This window comes from Pelodiscus sinensis, chromosome 28 (genome assembly GCF_052426305.1).
Source record: "Pelodiscus sinensis isolate ZL-2025 chromosome 28, ASM5242630v1, whole genome shotgun sequence".
Classification (NCBI taxonomy): Eukaryota; Metazoa; Chordata; order Testudines; family Trionychidae; genus Pelodiscus; species Pelodiscus sinensis.
In genome coordinates, this window is record NC_143079.1 from 7,171,426 (window position 1) to 7,191,445 (window position 20,020).

Sequence of the window (20,020 nt, forward strand, 5' to 3'; positions counted from 1 at the left end):
ATGCTGTGCGTATAGTGGGTAGTGTCCACCTAACCCCCAAAGTCATTGGCAACGGACAAAGCAGCAGAAAGTAATGCTGCTAGATCCCATCCAGCCGGTTCCCTTGGTAGGGATTTGCCCTGCCTGGTAGTCCCAGGGTTTCTGTCTCTTGGCGAAGAACCCAACTCTGGTGGCATCTGCAAGGGGCAAAGTAAAAACCCCCTTATTCTGAGCTATGTGCAAGTATCAAAGGTGGGAATGCGTTCCAGGCAGAGAAAGAACGGTCTGTACCCTGGCTGCTGTTGCAACACACGTCTCGTTAACCTAGTTAGCAATGCCCTATTGCATGCACCCATCCATGCACACTACTATCTTCTGTTCCCCACAGGGCTGCTTTATGTTTGGGTGTGTAACGCACCCGGGACCTGAATAAAGCCTTTTTCTAGTCTAACTACCGGCGGCCCCGACTCAAGAACCAGATCTTGTTTCACACAGGCCGGTTGGGGCTGTGTCAACAGAGCTGGGCGATGGGGGGAGGACGGTGTTAGATGGATGCAGCTGCCCTGGGCCCAAATTGTGCAAGAGAAACTAGCAGAAAAAGGGGTCCAAAACTGCCGGGCTGCGATATAATGCAGTGAGGCTTCCAGAGGGTTTATTTCCTTGGCACCTCTGCCATTCCTGCCTGAGGGCAAGCGACTCAGGACTCTGCTTGTGCAGGGTTGACGTACGCTGGCAGGGTAGTGTGTGGAAGCATGCCCGGATGCTGCCTGTGCTGTACCTGCTCCATGGATACTCCCAGACCTGAGGAACCCTCGCTTCTCTCCCCCCCAGCGTGCACGCCGCAGAGAGGAGAGGTACCTGAAAGGCGTGGCTGGCAAAGCCCAGGTTTAGCTGGCGACACGCCACCATGGCCTCCACGATGGTCCAGTTTTGGCTGCAAATAGTCCCCCACTTCAGCGTGCCGTTGCGCTTCACGAGGATTTCCACCCGGCCCTCGAAGGGGTTGCGGCCCCCCTTGAGACGCAGCTGCCGTGAGAGAAACGACGTGGTCAGCTCTCGGACAGCGTCTGCCTGGCCTTTCCCAGCAGAGGAGCGGACGCAGGTTGGCTGGGGCAGGCGGCAGGCCTCCCCTCCCAGTGAACGATTCCAAAAAGGACATTCCCAGCTGGCGGCCCATGGGATAGTTGGCAAGGAAGCCACAAGGCCGGCCCTACCATGAGGCGAACTGAGGCGGCCGCCTCAGGTGCCAGACTGAAGGGGCGATACTAGGACCCAGAGTGTAGAAAATTATGTCTGCTGCTGGTGCAGATGTATCCTCTCTGCTCTAGATGCACAGAGATGGGGGAGTGCTGGGCTGGAGGAAGGAGGGCACAAGAGACCTTTCAAAGTTTTGGCCCAGGCGAGGGGGCATCATTTGAGCTCCCCGCCTCAGGTGCCAAAATGTTGTGGGCAGGCCCTGCTAGCCGCATTGGGGTCTGTTGGACTGGGACGCAGGAGATCTAGCTCAATTCCTGGTTCCTGTCACTGACTCGGCGTGCGACTTTGGGCAAGTCAGGTCAGTTCTACACTACACCTGTGACGTGGGGACGGTGATATTTCCTCCTCTAACCCTTTGTCTGCCTTCGGAACAATAGGTATCACCTGCCTATATCAGATCCATCCAGTCCAGACTCCTGTTTAACAGTAGCGGTCTGTGCTGTACCTGCTTTGTGGCTAAACACAGGGGTTGCGTCTAGAATGGCATGATTTTCCGTTAAAAGCATTTTCGGAACAGAACGTCTAGATTGGCACTTTTTGTGGAAAAGCGTCCGTGCCAATCTAGACGCACTTTTGTGCAAAAAAGCCCCGATCGCCATTTTCACGATTGGGGCTTTTTTGCGGAAAACAAATCTGAGCTGTCTACACTGGCCCTTTTGCGCAAAAGCTTTCTGCAAAAGGGGCTTTTGCCTGAACGGGAGCAGAATAGTACTTCCGCAAGAACACTGACAATCTTACAGGAGATCGTCAGTGTTCTTGCAGAAATTCAAGCGGCCAGTGTAGACAGCTGGCAAGTTTTTCCGGAAAAGCGGCTGATTTTCTGGAAAAACTGGCCAGTCTAGACACAGCCAGGGCTATGATAATGGGAAACGTTGCTCCTTTCCACCTAAAGTGCACCTCACAGAGAGGAGACATTTCCACAGGGGGAAAGGGGTTTGTTACCCTAAAACTGTCTATTCCCCAATATCTTGCATTAGTTGACACAGGTGCAAGTGTAACTGCCACCAGGCAGGTTTGAACCTAGGATCTCTGAAGCTTACTAAAGGAGCCTCTCAAGCTAGGTCTACACTACCGCTTTTGCAGTGTGGACACGCTCTTGTACAAGAAGTTTTTGTGGAAGATCTCTTCCACAAAAAGCTTCTTGAGCAAGAAGCCTGTCGTATAGACGTAGCCTGAGCTATAAAGCCAGCTGGCGCTCAGCCCATGCTGTAGAGGTCTCTTGTTCTTATCTATTGCAGTGGTCTCGATGCCACTGCACGGGACTCTGAACCACACTTGGGCTATGTCTACACTCGTGGCTTCTTGCGCAAGTATGGCCATTGTTGCTCAAGAATCCGCAGAGCATCCACACTGCCCACCCGCTCTTGCGCAAGGAAATTTACAGTACAGCGTAGTAAGAGAGGGCTTCTTGCACAAGCGCTACACTCTTTTTTAACAGGTGTCAGCCCTCTTGTACAGGAGCTCTTGTGCAAGAGGGCAGTGTGGACGCTTGGCAGGGATTTCTTGCGCAAGAAAGCCCTATGGCTAAAATAGCCGTCGGAGCTTTCTTGCGCAAGAGAGCGTCCACACTGCCACGAGAGCTCTTGCGCAAAAGCACAGCGCGCACATGGCAGTGTGGATGTTTTCTTGCACAAGACTTCTTGCACAAGAACCCTTGCACAAGATGTTCTTGCACAAGAAGCCGCGAGTGTAGACATAACCTAGGTGTGTGGGTTACATAAGACACTAGGCAGGAGACAGTTTTAGGGTAACAGACCCTCCCCCCAGGAAAGTTTTCTTTCAGGTCAGTTTAAGCCTGGAAATAGGAGGGTTTCTGTCCCTTTTAAATTCATATTAACAGCTACTTATTGTCTTTTCTTATTATATTAGCTAGTAAATGCTTCTGGGCAGATCCTGTCTCTGACTGGGTTTGTACAGCACCTAACACAATGGGGACTAAGTTTGGACTGGGGGACTTGTTCCTTGCATTACAGCAGTGTCTCAAGTGTCATGCCACGCAGGGGCCTACACAAACTACAGGACAGGCTGGAATTATTAATATTTATTAAACACTGGGAAGGTAGGTCGCAAAATAATAATAAAGAAGATAGTCCCTGGCGTTTTTCTAGCACTTTTCATGGTGGCGTTAATAAACTCAGCTTGGCAAATCTTAGCACATCTTTCAATGTCCTTATTAGTATTTCTGTTTCCCTCCCCAACCATTCTCTGAATCATTTCGAATAGGGGTAGGGACCCCCCCCCACATACACACACCTTTACTACTCACCTGCTGTCGAAGGAGAAGTGAACAAACAGCCTCCCCACCATCTTTCATTCCCATTTAACTCAGTGTGCACCATGTCCAGCCCCATGGCTGGGGGCGTGTGCAGTGGCTCAGGGCTTCCCCATGTGGGGAGAGGGGATAGAAGGCATGGTGCTCAGACTTGCTGCAGGCCATATCAAATTTAGGACAAGAAGCAATGGGCTTAAATTGCATCAAAGGGGGTTTAGGTTGGACATTAGGAAAAAAGTCCTCACTGTCAGGGTGGTTAAACACTGGAATCAATTGCCCAGGAGGTTGTGGAATCTCCGTCGCTGGAGATATTTAGGAGCAGGTTAGTTAAACACCTAGTTTGGCTTCTTACCTGATTCTGGTAACCCATGGCTGGAATGTTGCACCTTACACCAGCATCTTCTTCATGGCCACAATTCACCGACCCGGTGTTGAACTTGCAGTCTGTGATGGATTTCTCAAAGCCCGTACAGTGTATTTCACTTAGGTGAATGGGACCCATTCCTTTAAGAGAATAAAATACAGAACAGTCATTTCCCAGGCAGCCCGCAAATAGAGGGAAATGAAAAATCAGTAAAAGTTTCTATTCTTTTAATTCTTTTATTCAAACGGTAAACAAGGACTTGGCTTCTGCGAAGGTCATCTTGCTGCTTGTTTTTACTGTTGAGAGAGAAATTATTTCCAATAGTCTAAATTTTTCAAATGTGCCAGAAAGAAAGGCAAAGCCAAGTTTCCATTGCTCTGTAATTTACCAAGTTCGGCTGGAGAAATTTTAAAAATATGACCCAGGGATTTGGCTGGTTTTATCAGACCGGAATCTGTAGCTGATCAAGCCCTGCCATTTTAAATTGGGGACCTATGTACAGGCGCGAGGGTACAAAAATAAAGTACGCAGACCCTTAGAAAAACCCAGCTGCAACAAGTCATCTCAAAGGGTACATCTAGACTACACGCTTCTTTCGAAAGAAACTTTTTCAAAAGAATCTTTCAAAACAGCTTCTTCCGACAGAGGCATGTAGTCTCGACATACCCTCTTCTTTCTTTCTTTCTTTCTTTCTTTCTTTCTTTCTTTCTTTCTTTCTTTCTTTCTTTCTTTCTTTCTTTCTTTCTTTCTTTCTTTCTTTCTTCTAACAAGCCTGTTATTTCTGGCTGACTGCTGAGTCCCATTGGATAGCTAAATTAATCAAAATAAGCTATACAGAAGCCTCTAGACCCCCATACAATCGGGTCCTTAATCCATGAACTATTAGAAGTCATTTACAACACTTTTCTTAATCATTACATGAATATGTTGTCTCGTGCAGTAGAATTAGACTTTATAATCCCTATTCCATGATGAGAGATCTTTGAGCTATAATGCATCTTAATTCAAACTATCTTTAGATAAAATGTGCCTGTGTCACCAGTATCGACTGCCACGGTCACTGTCTCATTCCCTGGCCTGTTTTATTCCCTGGAAGAACCAACGCAAATCAAGGCCTCATTAAGCTCCACAAATAACCCCTAAGAGAGAGTCCCTGCCCTGACAAGTTTGTCATCTTTACGGACCAAAGGCAATAGCATCATCCGTCATGTTACAGATGGGGAATTGAGAAACAGAGCAATTAAAGGACTTGCCCAAGGTCATCCAGGGCATCTGTGGCAGGAAGCTGGGAACTACAGCTCTCTTGAGTCCAATGCCTTAACCACAGGATCCTCCTTGTTTGGGCCTCATTAAAGAGGAGCTTCTCCAGCTACACAGCTGGTCCTTTTAATCTGACCCTCAAAGGGAAGGGCTGACTCAGGAATGCAGGGGTGGGTAAGTAGTTTAACAGCAGGGTGGGGGCTCAGTCTTAGAAAGCTCCTACCGCCACCCTACTGCTAGCCTGAAAGTAGAGGTGGGAACGGCTGAGGTTCAGACATGCAGACAGCTCTGTGGTTAGAGGTTCAGCATCCATCTGGAGCGCTCACCACCTGTTCAGACTTCTGCTGTGTCATGACAGAGAGGGGCATAGTAGCAGAATTCTGAAGCATTTTTTCTATCCTCCGCTCCTCTAAGCCCCTTATCCCTCCTGCCCTGGGGCAGACCGGTTTCACCTGACGGAGGTGAGAGACAGAACCAGTTAAATCATCTGACTTGACATCCAGCATGTTCTTTTTCCTGACACTTGTAACTCCGTATTTTGGTGTTTCAAGAGAGCATAGAATTTTTAAAAAAAGAAAACTAATGATGGAGGAAAAGGGAGGATGTGTTTGTTCTGGTTTTTACCTCTTTATCGTATTAAAATCCTGCTTGTAATCGACATGGGCAGAAAGTGAAATTAACCCTCTGTCAAAAAGCTCAAGAATCAGGACAGTTTGATCTTGCCCACAATCACGCCCATTTCTGGGGTCTGTGGACCGTTCCAGATTGGATAGGTTTTATGCAACTATTTCACTCAGCTCTCAGTAGGATCCCTCATTTGAATATTACCCATCATGCACTGCTCCCCATTCAGACCCGTGATTAGGAATAGAGACATGGAACGTACATCTCTGAACATGGAATGGCTGTCGCATTACCATAAGTAATTTCCCTTTCCGATACTCTCATCTTCCCATCATTCCTGGAGGTGAGCCACATCCACCCTGACTCAATTAGCACTAAGGTTACACTCCCATCTCTGTATCCCCACCTTTCAGATGACTTCAAGTGTCTGAAGAAGTGATTGGTATTTCATGAAAGCTTATGCTCTAGAAATGTGTTAGTCTTCAAAGCAGGACTATTCAGTCTGTGGGCTGTATGCAGTTTACGTCCCTTTTGTTTGCAGTCTGTGGTGTAGTTTGGGTTTATGCAGGGGTTCAACATGCAGCCCACAGGTGGAAGCCAAAACAAAAAAAGAATCAATATAATGGTCTCCTGTTGATATGCATTTTAGTAGTAAATTCATTGCTCAGTGGCTATGTCTACACTGGCAGTTTCTTGCGCAAGAACATCTTGTGCAAGGGTTCTTGTGCAAGAAAATGTCCACACTGCCATGTGCGAGCTGTGCTTTTGCACAAGAGTGCCTATGGCAGTGTGGATGCTCTCTTGCGCAAGAAAGCTCTGATGGCCATTTTAGCCATAGGACTTTCTTGCGCAAGAAATCCCTTCCCAGTGTCCACACGGCCCTCTTGCGCAAGAGCTCCTGTGCAAGAGGGCTGACACCTGTTAAGAAAGAGCGTAGCTCTTGCGCAAGAAGCCCTCTGTTACCACGCCATACTGTAAATTTCCTTGTGCAAGAGTGGGTGGGCAGGGCAGACGCTCCGCGGATCCTTGAGCAAGAACGGCCGTACTTGCACAAGAAGCCACGCGTGTAGACATAGCCATAAGAGCTCTTGCACAAGAACCCTTGAGCAAGATGTTCTTGCGGAAGAACCCGCCAGTGTAGACATCGCCTAAAAGTGCTGTCATATGGGTGGAAATCAGGTTAATATTACATTTTATTAATATCAGCAGAACTTACTTAAATGGGGCCTGCGTGTTGTGTAGTCTTGCCTACATTTTTGTATTCATGCCCGTCAGTGTGAAAGAAGCTATTTGCATATATTTGCATATATATTTGCATGTCTATGCAACCACACTTTGCAGCCTTCGGCATGTTCTGTGAGTATCATTGTGGCCCCCAGGGATTCCAACATTGAGCAGCCCTGCTTTACAGTGCTACTAGACTCCCTGTTTTTGCTGACACAGACTAACGTGACTACCCCTCCGAAACATGTCCCCAAGTTTTCGGAGGCCTTTGGCCAACACTGTTGATTGGAAGAGGGCCGAGGAGGGGGATTTTTTCTAACAGAAAAAGCCTTTTTTCAGTGCATGTTGCAATGCTTCTAGGTGGGACTCTGGCATTACCATGTGCACGGCGTGGAATAGTCTGAAAACAGAGCTCCCCAGTAAGTTCCTAATTATAACGGAAATTGCAAACCTCCCCTCCCTCTCCTTGCAGTGTTTTTATTGGAATGAGATGTTTCATATACATCAGAGGCTATAAGGACAACTTTTGGGTGTGCTGCACTTCCAATTCCCTTCCCAAAGGGTGGGTGGTGTAATTAGTATGAGGTCCAGGGAAGGGAAGACACTTAGAATGTTATATCAACTACACTGTGCCAAGCACCAGGCCATATCCTGGGGGGAACAACCCTGCATTAGGAAGATGACGAAAAGGGAAGATGGGCCTGATAATCCAAAAGGGCATTTCTATCTCAGGCTCCTAAAACTCTGTGAGCCTACATTCCTAGCTTGCCGATAGCTCTCAATAGTTTGGCCAATATGTGTACAGAAGCCAATGGCAGGCTTTACACATTAAAAAGGTAAAAATAAAAATAAGCAAGAGAGACGAGCAATGGAAAGAGAATGCACCTCTGCCTGTTCTGCTTCCTCTTTTATATTAAAATCCTTCTGGCGTGTGACCTCCGGAGAGGGTGAAATTGACACACTCGTTCTGTCATCTGGCAAACAGATCAGGTAGCCTGATGGTTACATTTTGCCCAGGACTGCCAGATGGATTGGGCCATACGTCCTCCTTCCTACCCCCCCCCCCCCACCCCTTACAAAAAAAAACCCAGGAAAAATAATAACCAAAGATGTGAGAGAAAAAAAAGGGAGGGGAAAAGAAGCAGGGACCTGGCTCTTGGATTTGTTCCGCAAATTTCATCCTCTGTTATGTCTCTTTGCTGACTCTGCATGTCAAACAGAGACCCCCTTTGTCATGGGAATGTTTCCATGTTGCAGGGCAGCCGGTGCTGAAAGTTGCTGATAGAACTGAAAAACAAGGCTGTATGTTTTCTGGGTAAGGCAGTGACTGTATGCGGCTGCATAGGAGCCTGTAAACCTAACTCAGGCTGTTAGGTTTGGTGAAACTACTCATGTGAGCCCGGAGGCACAGGATTGGCTTCCTATGGACTGTTCTAATACGCTGGATCTTGCAGACACGTTCTCTCAGGCTTTGGGGGCCAAGGTGCACTCAGAGTTTTTCCAAAAAAGGTTGTTGTAGGTTCAACCACTCAAATCCGGGCCTCTTTTCTCCAGCAACATGTTGCTGGATCAAAGAGCCATGGCCAGCTGCCAGTGGCTACTGGGGATTCCTGGCAGGGCTGGCAGTAGTGGGGTTAGAGGAGGCCATGGATCTCCTGAAGTCAGGGCTCTCCAGCCGGGTCGGCAGCAGGGAGGGACAGGCTAGGAAGCTGGCGGCAGAGGACCTCCCCGGTCCGGCAAAATCCCTCAACCCGAGGGTGCCGGACCAGGGAGATCCAACCTGTATTTCCTGCAGCCTGAACATCCAGTTTCCGACTGGCTCTTCCTGCCATTCGCTGACGTCCAATGACCCCTCTGCTAACGATTTCAGTGGGAGCTGTGGGCCTCAGGATCCGGCCCAGGACACTACTAAAGTGGAAAAGACAAGCCGGAAAGATAAATTCAGCCTTGTCTAATTTCACATCCCTTGGCAGCGGTCCGAGCCGACAGCCCTTGACATCCTCGTCCTTCTTACCTTGCCCGAGCCTCGCGCCTGTGATAGCCTCCTGGGCGCTCCCGTAGCCCATCTCTCGGCAGAGCACAGTGGCCGTAATCAGATTCCACCCATCGCTGCAAACTGTTCCCCATTCCCCGTTCTTCAGCACTTCCACTCTGCCTTCTCCGACCTTGGCCCCGCCTCTCAGCCGCACCTGGGGCTGCTGTAATACAAAAACCCAGAGGCCACATCACTGTCTATGGACACAGCTGCGGTGAGTTGCTATGGGAACGTTCGGCCCGCGCGCCATGTGACTTCCCAACGTGCTAATAATCTTGACCGCGTGAACACAAATTTTCAGACAGGAAAGCTTTTGAGGACCCGATTTTTGTCCCACCCACACAACACAATCGCTTCTGAAAACACGGAGCACGTAGTGAGCCTCTTAACCCCAGAACGGCCGCGATGGGCCCTCTCTTTGGAGTACCATTAGTGTTCATCTAAGCCAGCAGTTCTCAAACTTTTTGGGCTCCGGAGCCCTTTACATGCGTAAAAATGTATGCGGCGCCCCAGCAGTCCACTGATTGTATGTGTTGTACCCATCGATGTTTCCAGTTTGTCAACCTCGTGGGACCCCTGGAGAGGGCTCCATGGAGCACAGTTTGAGAAATACTGATCTAAGCTGAATTCCATTCTGGATGGGGAGTCTACAGCAGGCAGCTGTCAGGGGCTGCCAGGGTTAAGGAGACCGGCTGTGCTCACACTTATTTCAAGAGGTGGAGGGGGGAGAGAGGTCCCCTTCAGTGTATACTCCCACGCCTCAGGAAAGGGTTCGCTCCAAGGTTCATGATGCACACACGTGTGTTTTGCTTTTCCATTGTCCCAATGAATGCAGTAGGGTAGAAGATGCGTTAGAATCTTATTTTGTGCTGTTCTGGGGCAGGGGTTTGGGAGCAAAGAGGGCATAGGTAGGCCCTTTCACGCCCAGGGCACAAACAGCTGGGAGACAGCGGCACACAGGAACAGGGCTGGCGGCACACAAATCAACCCTCAGACCACGTCCCCAAGAGGGCGGGGTCAGAGGCTTGGAACGGGTGTCCGTTCCCACAGCCAGCCAGCATGCTGGTTACCCGCCACCGCGTGTGGCTGAGCACGTTGCAGGCGCAGGGCTGCCAGTTTTGGCTTGGACCCTTTCCTGGAGGTTTCGTCACATGGTGCGCTCTAATTAAAGATTCATGGCTGTCCTGGAGGCCCCAGGACAACCCTGCAGGGTTGGCAGCCCTCCCTAGAGAGACAGCGAAGAATGTTAGACTGTGACGGGCCCTCCCTGTGGAATCCTGGCTCAGCCGGGGCAGCGTTTGGCCTGCCTGCTGCAGACGGACACAAGGAGAGTCAGAGTGAAATGGAAAACACATTCCTTACACACACTCAGGACTAGGAGCCAATCAACTGGTGCCGCCTCACTGAAGTCAACAGAACTTCAGCACTTTTCGCCAGCCAAAGATCTGGCCCAGGGATTCTATTCGGAGAAGAATGTTGGGCCCCGGATCCCCCGTGGACATCCGCTCCCTTCAGAACTATAAAAATGAAGCCAAACAAACCAAATACCGCTGCATCATCCAAGGACACTGTGTCCGTGCTTTCCCAGAAGGTGGAGGAAATTCTCCCTTCCAAAAGGCTACAGATTAATTCACATTAGTAGTGGAATAAATGCAGCCTTGTCACATGGCAACACGCTGTCCCAGAACATTAACCCCAGTGGGTTAGACCTTAAAGTTGCACTGGATCTACCCTTCGACCCATCCTGCCTGTACTGAAGTCCATGGGTGTTCTGCCCTAGGATCCCGACCTCAAGGAATCAATCACACCTCAGAACGCTGGAAGTGCCTATTTCCTGGCTACTCGCTGTGTATTATTCAGTCACTAGAGGTCTCTGCTTTTCCAGACTAAATTGGATCCCTGGAAAATAGGTAAGAAAAGGCTGGAGCTCAAGCTAAGTTGAAACCTGCTTGCCCGTAGATGTAATTGTTCTTTTAATAAATGTCGCCTGTTTAAAATGGACTATGATTAACAGAAGAATCTCTTGCTTAGAAAAAAAACGTTAGAAAACTCTACCAATAGTACCTCACAGGGATGTAGCAATGCTCCATTATTAGGTATCTAAAGTGCTTTGAGATTCCCCAAAGAACTGTATTTTAAGGGACATGAGTATGTAGAAATCCACAGTAGCTCACCTGCCTCACGCTTACAGCGGGGAAAAAACTACGGCAATTCCCCAAGAATACATTCGCTTTAAGTCCCCGCAGCGCCATGAAAACAGATCCTCTGTTCCACTCGTTAGCTCACCAGACTTTCCACCACTGTCTGGTGGCGTCTCAGGAATCAGTTATGTTGCTGAGGTTTAAGGACACAGACATATTTACCTCAGCAGAAGAAAACACCCAATATAATTATAGCACGCAGGGCAAAAGACATGTCTGCAATCCTGTATTGGGTGGGCAGGAGGATAAAAGCCAAGACAGCACAGCATCAGTCAAATATCTTTGGCTGTGAAACTAACTGCATGTCAGCATACAGACCATAGCCATGACGCCAGAGGGGAATTACCAGCCACAGTTCAATACCAAGGCAAGACAGATGAGTGGTCTGGTGGCTAAGGTGCTAGACAGGGAGGCAAGAGAGCTGGGTGCTATTCCTGGCTCTGCCACAGACTCTCTGTGAGACCTTGGGTAAGCCACTGCTGCTCTGTGCCTCAGTTTCCCCATCTGCAAAATGAGAATTAATAATGATACTCCTATCTCGCAGGGGAGTTCTGAGAATAACTCTGTCACGGTTGGAGGTGCACTGAGGTGACAGCATCGCATCACAACCATTGTCACAGTTTTGATGACATGTCTCATTGATGTTTGGGATGATTAATGCGTTAAAGATCATGAGGTACTTAGCTACTGCAATAGTGGGAGGAGGACAAAGAAAAGACCTTAGTTAGGTTCTTGGCCTGCTAGAGAGCTGGCGTTTAATATTTTATTTTAAAAAATCCCAGCAGCCATTTTTAATCAAAATTTGCCATTTCGATTAAAAAGCGGGATGGCATTCGCGTTAAAGTGACATCCCAGTTTTTCAGCTGGCTGGCTGGGGAAGAGGCACAATAAGTCAGAAAAGACATAGCTCATTGGTTTGAGCATTGGCCTGTTAAATGCAGGGTTGTAAGTTCAATCCTTGAGGAGACTATTTAGGGATGTGGGTCAAATCTGTCTGGGATGGTACCTGGTCTTGCTGTGAGGGTAAAGGACTGGACTTAATGACCTTGCAAGGTCCCTTCCAGCTCTATGAGGTGTGTATAGATAGATAGATATAAGAAGCCTGGGAATAAGCTAAGGACTCTCTTATGGCTGGGTTGCTAGTTCAAGACCAGGACAGACTTTCAGTTTTATTTATAAACTCAGCACTGGTCTGTGGGACGATTCAAACCTTTTCCAGTGCTGCTCGTTATCTTCTAAGGAGACAGATAAACAGCTGTTGCAGCTGGAGGATGTGCTATTACTTTGGAAAGCTTCCTAAATAACTGAATGGTACGTGATTTGAGTGAGGCCTGAGACCTAAGAACCTCCATTGTTTAAAACTGGAGACACAAACAGTCCTCCAGGCCGGGGTCAGCTGAAGGACGTTCAGAGCCTACAGGAGCACTTAAACTAAGAATTAATTGGTGAGTCCAACAGCTCAGACGCTGTATGTACAACACCTAGTACAATGCAGTCTGGATGCGGGGAGGGGCCTCACACAAATGATAAATACATAATTACATATCTGAGTTGGTAAAAAAAAAAGAGGAAATAAATTACATCACCTTCCCAATATTATTTTTTCTGCTCAGTGTTGCACAGGGTTTCAAAAACGTTCTAGCCAGCGCTATAGTTGGGGGGGAGGGGCTAGCTCCAGCCCTGCCCCTTCCACCTGAGGCCACGCCCCTTCCAGAAGCATGGAGATGGCTCCCCTCCACCACCTTGCCCAGGGGCCCAGAAATTCTGTGGATCCCCCTGGGGTCTGTATGTTCGAACAACAATGGTTGTGTGATTCACAGGAAGCTTCACTGCATGCACTGAAACTAATTTGCATTGTTATTGGAGCTGGATGAAACTAGTTTGATTTGTGACATTTCCAAATGTCCAGTAGTGGATGGTATTTGCACAGTTTAACCCACCCCTAAAATCAATGCTCTTGGCAGTGGGATGGCTGGAGCAGTCGGTCTCCTTACCGCCTGCCTGTAGGCTCTTCGGAAGCCACTGTGGCCACTGGGCGCAAAGGCACGTCCTGGGACGCAGCTCACCACGGCTGGCATGCCGTTTTCACAGGTGACGTTCCGCTCGGCATCCATGCTGAGGTGGGGGCCCAGTTTGCAGCTGGAGATGTGAGCTTCATTGCCGGAGCAGGCCATGGAGTAAGCCCAGTATCTGTGCTTCCTCTTGCTGGCAAACATCCTGAAAGACAGAAGGATGCCAGACGCTAGGCAAACCAATGGAGATGGCAGGTCGGACAGAGACATTTGAATGTGTTTGTTTTTACTTTTGTAGTTTCCATGAAATTTCACGTTTTTGCCACTTACAACCAAAACAAAGCTTGGTTTATTATTCCTGATTTCCGATCGGGTTGAGTTTTAAAAATGATCTGTCCGGGTTGGGTGTGAATTTAGTGGCGTGCTCACGCTGAAAGGACAGCTACAGCTCTAGGACAGCTACAACTCTAGGACAGCTCTAGGACAGCTACAGCTCTGTCTCCACGAGCCACTCCTGCTCTGGTCCACCCTCCATCCCCATCCCCAATGAAATCTCTCCGGTATGAGTTTAAAAGGGAGCTCACAGTTACAGTTGAAAAGTAACAAAGTCACCATCCCCTTTAGAAACAAACACACACAGCCAGGGGATCAAGAGCAAATAAGGAAACCAGCGGGAACATCCAGTCTAAGTCTGGGATTGAAAGGAATGAGAATTAGGTGCCTAGCTCTTTTTGTCATCGGAAAATCTTGGTAGAAGTGGCCCCGTCAACCAGCTCCTGAAGAATTCCTTTGGAATATCAACAAGGGTATGTCTAGACTGCATCCCTCTGTTGGCAGAGGGATGCAGATTAGGCAGGTCGACATTGCAAATGAGGCAGGGATTTCAATATCCCGTGCCTAATTTGCATAAACATGGCCACCGTGTTTTGCCAACTCAGCAATTTGTTGGCAAAAAGCGGCAGTCTAGAGGGGGATCTGTCGAGAAAAAAAGCCTTTTTTGACAGATCCCTTATGCCTCCTGAAAGGAGGGTTACAGGACCTGTCAAAAAAGGCTTTCTTTCTCCACAGATCCCCCTCTAGACTGCCGCTTTTTGCAGACAAAGTGCTGAGCTAGCAAAATGTGGTGGCCATTTTCATGCAAATTAGGCACGGGATATTTAAATCCCTGCCTCATTTGCAATATCGACCTGCCTAATCTGCACCCCTCTGCCGACAGAGGGATGCAGTCTAGAGACATACCCCAAGAGGCCAAATTTTACTAGGGCAAATTAAGAATAAAATGGACTTCAGTGAACAGGGACTTCATTGACGTGACTCCGGATTTAGGCCGGTGTAACGGAGATCAGAACAACATATTTAAACTCATGAGAACTGGCTGTTCCAGCCTCAGTTTTTTTGTTTATTAGAAAAATACAAGCATTAAAAGTGTTTACACTGGAAACTCCTAGCCCGCCACACCCATGCAAAAAGTTACATGAATTTTGCAAGCAGACAAGGGACACGGGTCTGCCGTATAATAGCAAACGTCTAATGCCAGCAAATAATGATCTAATTCTGAGGAATTTCTTGAGGTATTTACATCTGGCTGGCATTAAAGGCTCCCGGTAAACTGGTTATTAATACCCAGGAAATGCCCTGGGCCTCTTGTCATCCCACCTCCCTTGACAGATTCTGGATTTTGAAAGGTCGTAGAGTACAAATGCTCTTTACAGTTCCATAGACTGCCCGAGAGGTTATTGAATGAGTTCATGAAAGCTCTTAAAAAATAGCATCAAAGGAGCAAAAGAAGCATGGAAAATGCATTGAGATTTGTTTTGTCACTTAACCGAAATTGTGCCATCAAATGTAGCCGCTCAGTTAGACTGAGGAATAAAATGTTGGCAGTAAGAGGATGATGAGCTAAGTTGTTGTTTTTTCCCAAGCAGGATCCATCTGCAAATTATTTCACCTCCCACCGTAGAGCAGAAGCAAAGCCTAATATCTGTTAGTACAGCTGGCTAAGCTGCAGTTCGCAGGAATGGAATGACTGTGGGCATGGAAGGGGGTGTTGGCAAGCCGTCTCTTGCGGCATTGGGAAGCCAGCTTTGAAACCAGCTGGGAAATCTGGTAACCCAGCTATGGGATGACAGTGTGAAAGGGTCTGTTCTCGGGAAAAGGCTGCGCACCAGGAATGCCACGTGAAGCTAGAGACGTGAAAAAAAAGTTCCAGAGCTTGAGACTCACGTGGAAAGGAGGCTCGGTCCACGTGACCGGGGTGGGATGGAATCTTTCCTCTCTCTCGCCACTGTGCAACTGGACTAGAAGGGGGGTGCAATGAGCCAGCGGTTTTCAAACTTTTTTTCTCATGACCCAGTTGAAGAAACGTGTTGATGCTGCGACCTGACAGAATTGGACTGGAGCGCGGGCTCCGGGGTGGGGCTGAGAGTGAGAGCTTTGGGGTGCAGGAGGGAGCTCTGGCTTTGAGAGAGGTCAGGGCTGGAGCAGGAGGGGTACACCTTGAGCAGTCAGGGGTGCAGCAGGGAAGCTAAGGCAGTTTCCTGCCTCTCCTGGTACCGCAGACCCTGCTGAGCCCCAGAAGCATCCGGCATCCAATAGGAGTGTAGAGCTAGTGCTCAGGGCAGGGGCAGTGCATGGAGCCCTGTGTGTCCCCCCCAGTCTAGCAGCCGGGCCTGCTGCCGACCGCTTTTGGGGCGCAGCGCAGTCTGCAGTGCCAGGACAGGCAGGGAGCTGCCTTAGCACCCCCCTCTCCTGCTCATCTGATCCCCCTGCAGCCAGGAGACCCAGCGCCTGACATTCCACCACCCAGTGCTGGGTCACGACCCATTGTTTGAAAACTACAACAATCTACAGAATGAAGGATGCGCAGGATACAAGACGACTGTTGGCCTGGGTTCCTGAGCAGGACTTCAGAGGGACCACCCTTGGAGACACCAGCCCAGATTTTACACAGGACCATGGGGGCCGGACACTTGGAGTTTTGCTTAGATCTGGCTGGGCACATACATCTGTGCTCTAATGAGCATTCAGTGCAGGCTTCCAGTAACTTTGGGCACACATGCAATGCCCTGGGAAGGGAAACAATTCTTTTGGATGTGACCAGCCAATAAAACTGCCAGTCTGACAGATCGGTACGTAGGAAAATACAAATTGTAATTCAGATTTCTTCTTCCTTAGGCACAATCCCCTCTCAGGCTGTGCCAACACTGGAAAATCTTCCAGACATTTTCCAAATCTCCCTGTTTGGGCGTCAACCACTCAAATATGAGTCCTCCCTTTTGCCTGTAGAGGGTACACAGGTGCAAGGGGGGAGACTGCAAAGGGAGGGCTCTGGGCTCTCTGCAGCTGACTAATGGTGCAACTTTGGAAAAGTCCCTTAGGGGTTGGTATTCAGCATCTCCACAATTTAAACTGTGGCCCAGGAGAGCTGCAGATACTCAGCACCTCTGAAAATCTGGCTCAATGTCACTGCCTTATTTTTTGCTCATCCATAAAACTGGGTTAACAATGCTGCATTTTTTATTTTTTTTTTTGCCTTAGCGACATGCACAAATTCCTGACCCCGATATCTTCATACACACCCACAAAGTGTGAGTACTCGTTGCAATATATGTCGACGCACAGAGTGTATTTTAGCCCATCCATAGCTATACACCTAAACACATCACAAGATTCAGCTTAGAGGGCTTAAAGGGAAGTAACCCTGGGAAGTAACCCAGTCCTTACAAGAGAACATATGGAAAGATACTGCATATACCTAGAAACACGACGCTCACATCAGATAGTCCAAAGGTATCTTGGACCAACGGCATCTTGGTGAACATGATGCACACAGAATAGTAGAAACGTAGGGCAGAAAAGGACCTCTGGGCCATCTAGTCCAGGGGTCTCCAACCTTTTAAGCACGAGATCACTTTTTAAATTTAAGTGCAATCCAAGATCTACCTCAAACCCAAAGATCCTTGCCCCCCCCCCACGCCCTTTGTGCCCCTTCTTCGAGGCCTCACCCCTGCTCACTCCATCCTCCCTCCCTCCCCCATCCTCCCTCCCTTTCATCAGGCAGGAGCAGCAGGTTGGGATGCAGGCTCAGGTCTTGGATTAAGGGATTTGGGGCTGTGAGCTGAGCTTGGGGCAGGCTGTTGGGGTACCAGACGGGGTTCTAGGTTCAGGCTCTGGGAGGGTGTTTGGATGCAGGGGTGCTCAGGGGTGGGGCAGGGGCTTGGGGTACAGGATGTGGGCTCCAACTGAGCACTGCTTATCTCAGGTATCTCCTGGGTGGCGAGGCAGTGGGGCTAAGACAGGCTCCCCCAGTCCTGACCCTGGACCACTCCCAAAAGGAGCCAGCAAACTGCATCCCAAGTTCTATTTTGCCCCCTGCCCTGCTCTGTGGAGATAGGATACAGGCTGGGAGAGGGGGCACCTTGACATCTGCGCCCCTTCTCCTCCCCTATCCTGCCAGCAAGCAAGAGGCTCCTGGAGGTGGGGAAAGGCAGCTCCAAGGCAAATGGCAGGAGATGCGCAGCAGTAGAGGGAGGGGCAGCTGAGGTGCCCACTCTTGAGAGCCTCTTGGCCAAACCAGTCAGGATCCCCTGTCAGAGGCTCCAAGATCTACTGGTCAATCCCGATCGACTGGTTGGTGACCCCTGCTCTAGTCCATCCCCGCATGTTTAGGATGCATTACGTTTACCTAACCTATTCCTGACTGATGCTTGTCTAACCTGTTCTTAAAAACCTCCAATGAGGTAAACAGGATGGCTGCGTCATGATTTTCCGGAAATGCTTTTAACAGAAAAGTTTTCCGTTAAAAGCATTTTTGGAACAGAGCGTCTAGATTGGCACAGATGCTTTTCCGCAAAAGCACTTTTTGCGGAAAAGCGTCCGTGCCAATCTAGACGCGCTTTTCCGCAAAAAAGCCCCGATCGCCATTTTTGCGATCGGGGCTTTTTTGCGGAAAACAAATCTGAGCTGTCTACACTGGCCCTTTTGCGCAAAAACTTTGCTCAAAAGGGACTTTTGCCTGAACAGGAGCAGCATAGTATTTCCGCAAGAAGCACTGATTTCTTACAGTAGGAAGTCAGTGCTTTTGCGGAAATTCAAGCGGCCAGTGTAGACAGCTGGCAAGTTTTTCCGGAAAAGCGGCTGATTTTCCGGAAAAACTGGCCAGTCTAGACACAGCCGATGAAGTTTAATAAAGACAAATGCAAAGTGCTCCACTTAGGAAAGAACAATCAGGTTCACACATACAGAATGGGACTAGCAAAGAGCACTACAGAAAGAGGGGAGACATGGAATCTCCATCACTGGAGATATTAAGAGTACGGCAGATAGGCATCTATCAGGGATGATCTATCCATGGTGTCCAACACGCTAGCTGCCAGCCACATGTGGCTATTTGGCCGGTTGAGTGTGGCTAGTTCGCTATTGCAGTAGCCAATATAATGCCTACTGCTTCAGAACATGGAGAGCTGGTGCTTAGTCCTGCCGTGAGGGCAGGGGACTGGACTCGATGACCTCTCAAGGTCCCTTCCAATTCTATGATTCTGTGATGCTATGGGGATTCCACATGCTTCCTAGGTAACCTGTTCCAGTGCTTAGGAAAATATCTAATATCTAATCTAGCTGAGACTGCCTTGCACATGCACTACTGTGGCGTTAAAGGAAAGTTACCAAGCCATTATTTAGTAAATACAGTTACTTCCAGCCATTAGAATGGGAAGGATTTGCTTTGGTTTTTTTTACAGCAAATTGGTTATGTGGTTCTGATGTACAGGACTGGAGCACAATAATGATTACGAGCTGAGCTACCTCTTTCACTCAGGAGGGAAAACAGGCATGGATGGAAACGTGTTCCCTTACTCCCAAAGTCCAGAACCAAACAAGCGACACCTGGTAGCAATTACTACTTCACTGCTCGTATTCCTTAGAAGCCGGAAACCAAAACTTCTAGTTTGGGTTTTATATTTGTGCAGCTTTTCCACTTTCCAGTATTCCGCCCTCAGGACCTTTTCAACTGATCATCTTCATCTTACTAATGAGAAACATGAAACCCAGCCAGCCGGTCAGCTCCAACAGGAACCTGGAGAAACGGCCCTCCAGTGAGGGGAGGAAAAACAACTACTATTCCTCCTTACAAATATCATTCTTCCCCGCCCACACCAGCCTAATCCAGCTCCATAGATCATGCACTTGGGGGAGAAACTGGATGATTTCTTAGCATAAGTTATTTTGCAGCTGCCTTATTGCCTATTTATTGTGAACTGTAAAGAGTGAAATGTGTTTATGTTACCAGCAGGAGACAAAAACAGATCTGCAGCACACTAGGGGTGTGTCTAGACTACATGCCTCCTTCGACGGAGGCATGTAGATTAGCCAGATCGGAAGAGGGAAATGAAGCCGCGATTAAAATAATCGCGGCTTCATTTAAATTTAAATGGCTGCCCCGATCTGCCGATCAGCTGTTTGTCGGCAGATCGGGGGAGTCTGGACGCGATGCCCCGACAAAGAAGCCTTTCTTCATCGACACAGGTAAACCTGGTTTCACGAGGCTTACCTGTGTCGATGAAGAAAGGCTTCTTTGTCGGGGCATCGCGTCCAGACTCCCCCGATCTGCCGACAAACAGCTGATCGGCAGATCGGGGCAGCCATTTAAATTTAAATGAAGCCGCGATTATTTTAATCGCGGCTTCATTTCCCTCTTCCGATCTGGCTATCTACATGCCTCCGTCGAAGGAGGCATGTAGTCTAGACACACCCTAGCTTGCAGGGGATAGTCAGAATTTCTGCTAGTTTTGTTCT

The 20,020-nt window shown here is 48.7% G+C and overlaps 1 protein-coding gene across 1 annotated transcript in view; it reads right to left on the minus strand.

The window, feature by feature from the left end:
* The window catches only part of LOXL2 (lysyl oxidase like 2), an 89,896-nt gene that overhangs the window by 17,269 nt on the left and 52,607 nt on the right, over positions 1-20,020 (minus strand). The window contains exons 5-8 of the mRNA XM_075910805.2: positions 13,211-13,433; positions 8,995-9,178; positions 3,861-4,012; positions 838-1,005 (exon numbers count right to left, since the gene is read on the minus strand). Of these exons, the coding sequence (XP_075766920.1) occupies positions 838-1,005; positions 3,861-4,012; positions 8,995-9,178; positions 13,211-13,433 (727 nt within the window). The remainder of the gene's footprint in view (positions 1-837; positions 1,006-3,860; positions 4,013-8,994; positions 9,179-13,210; positions 13,434-20,020) is intronic.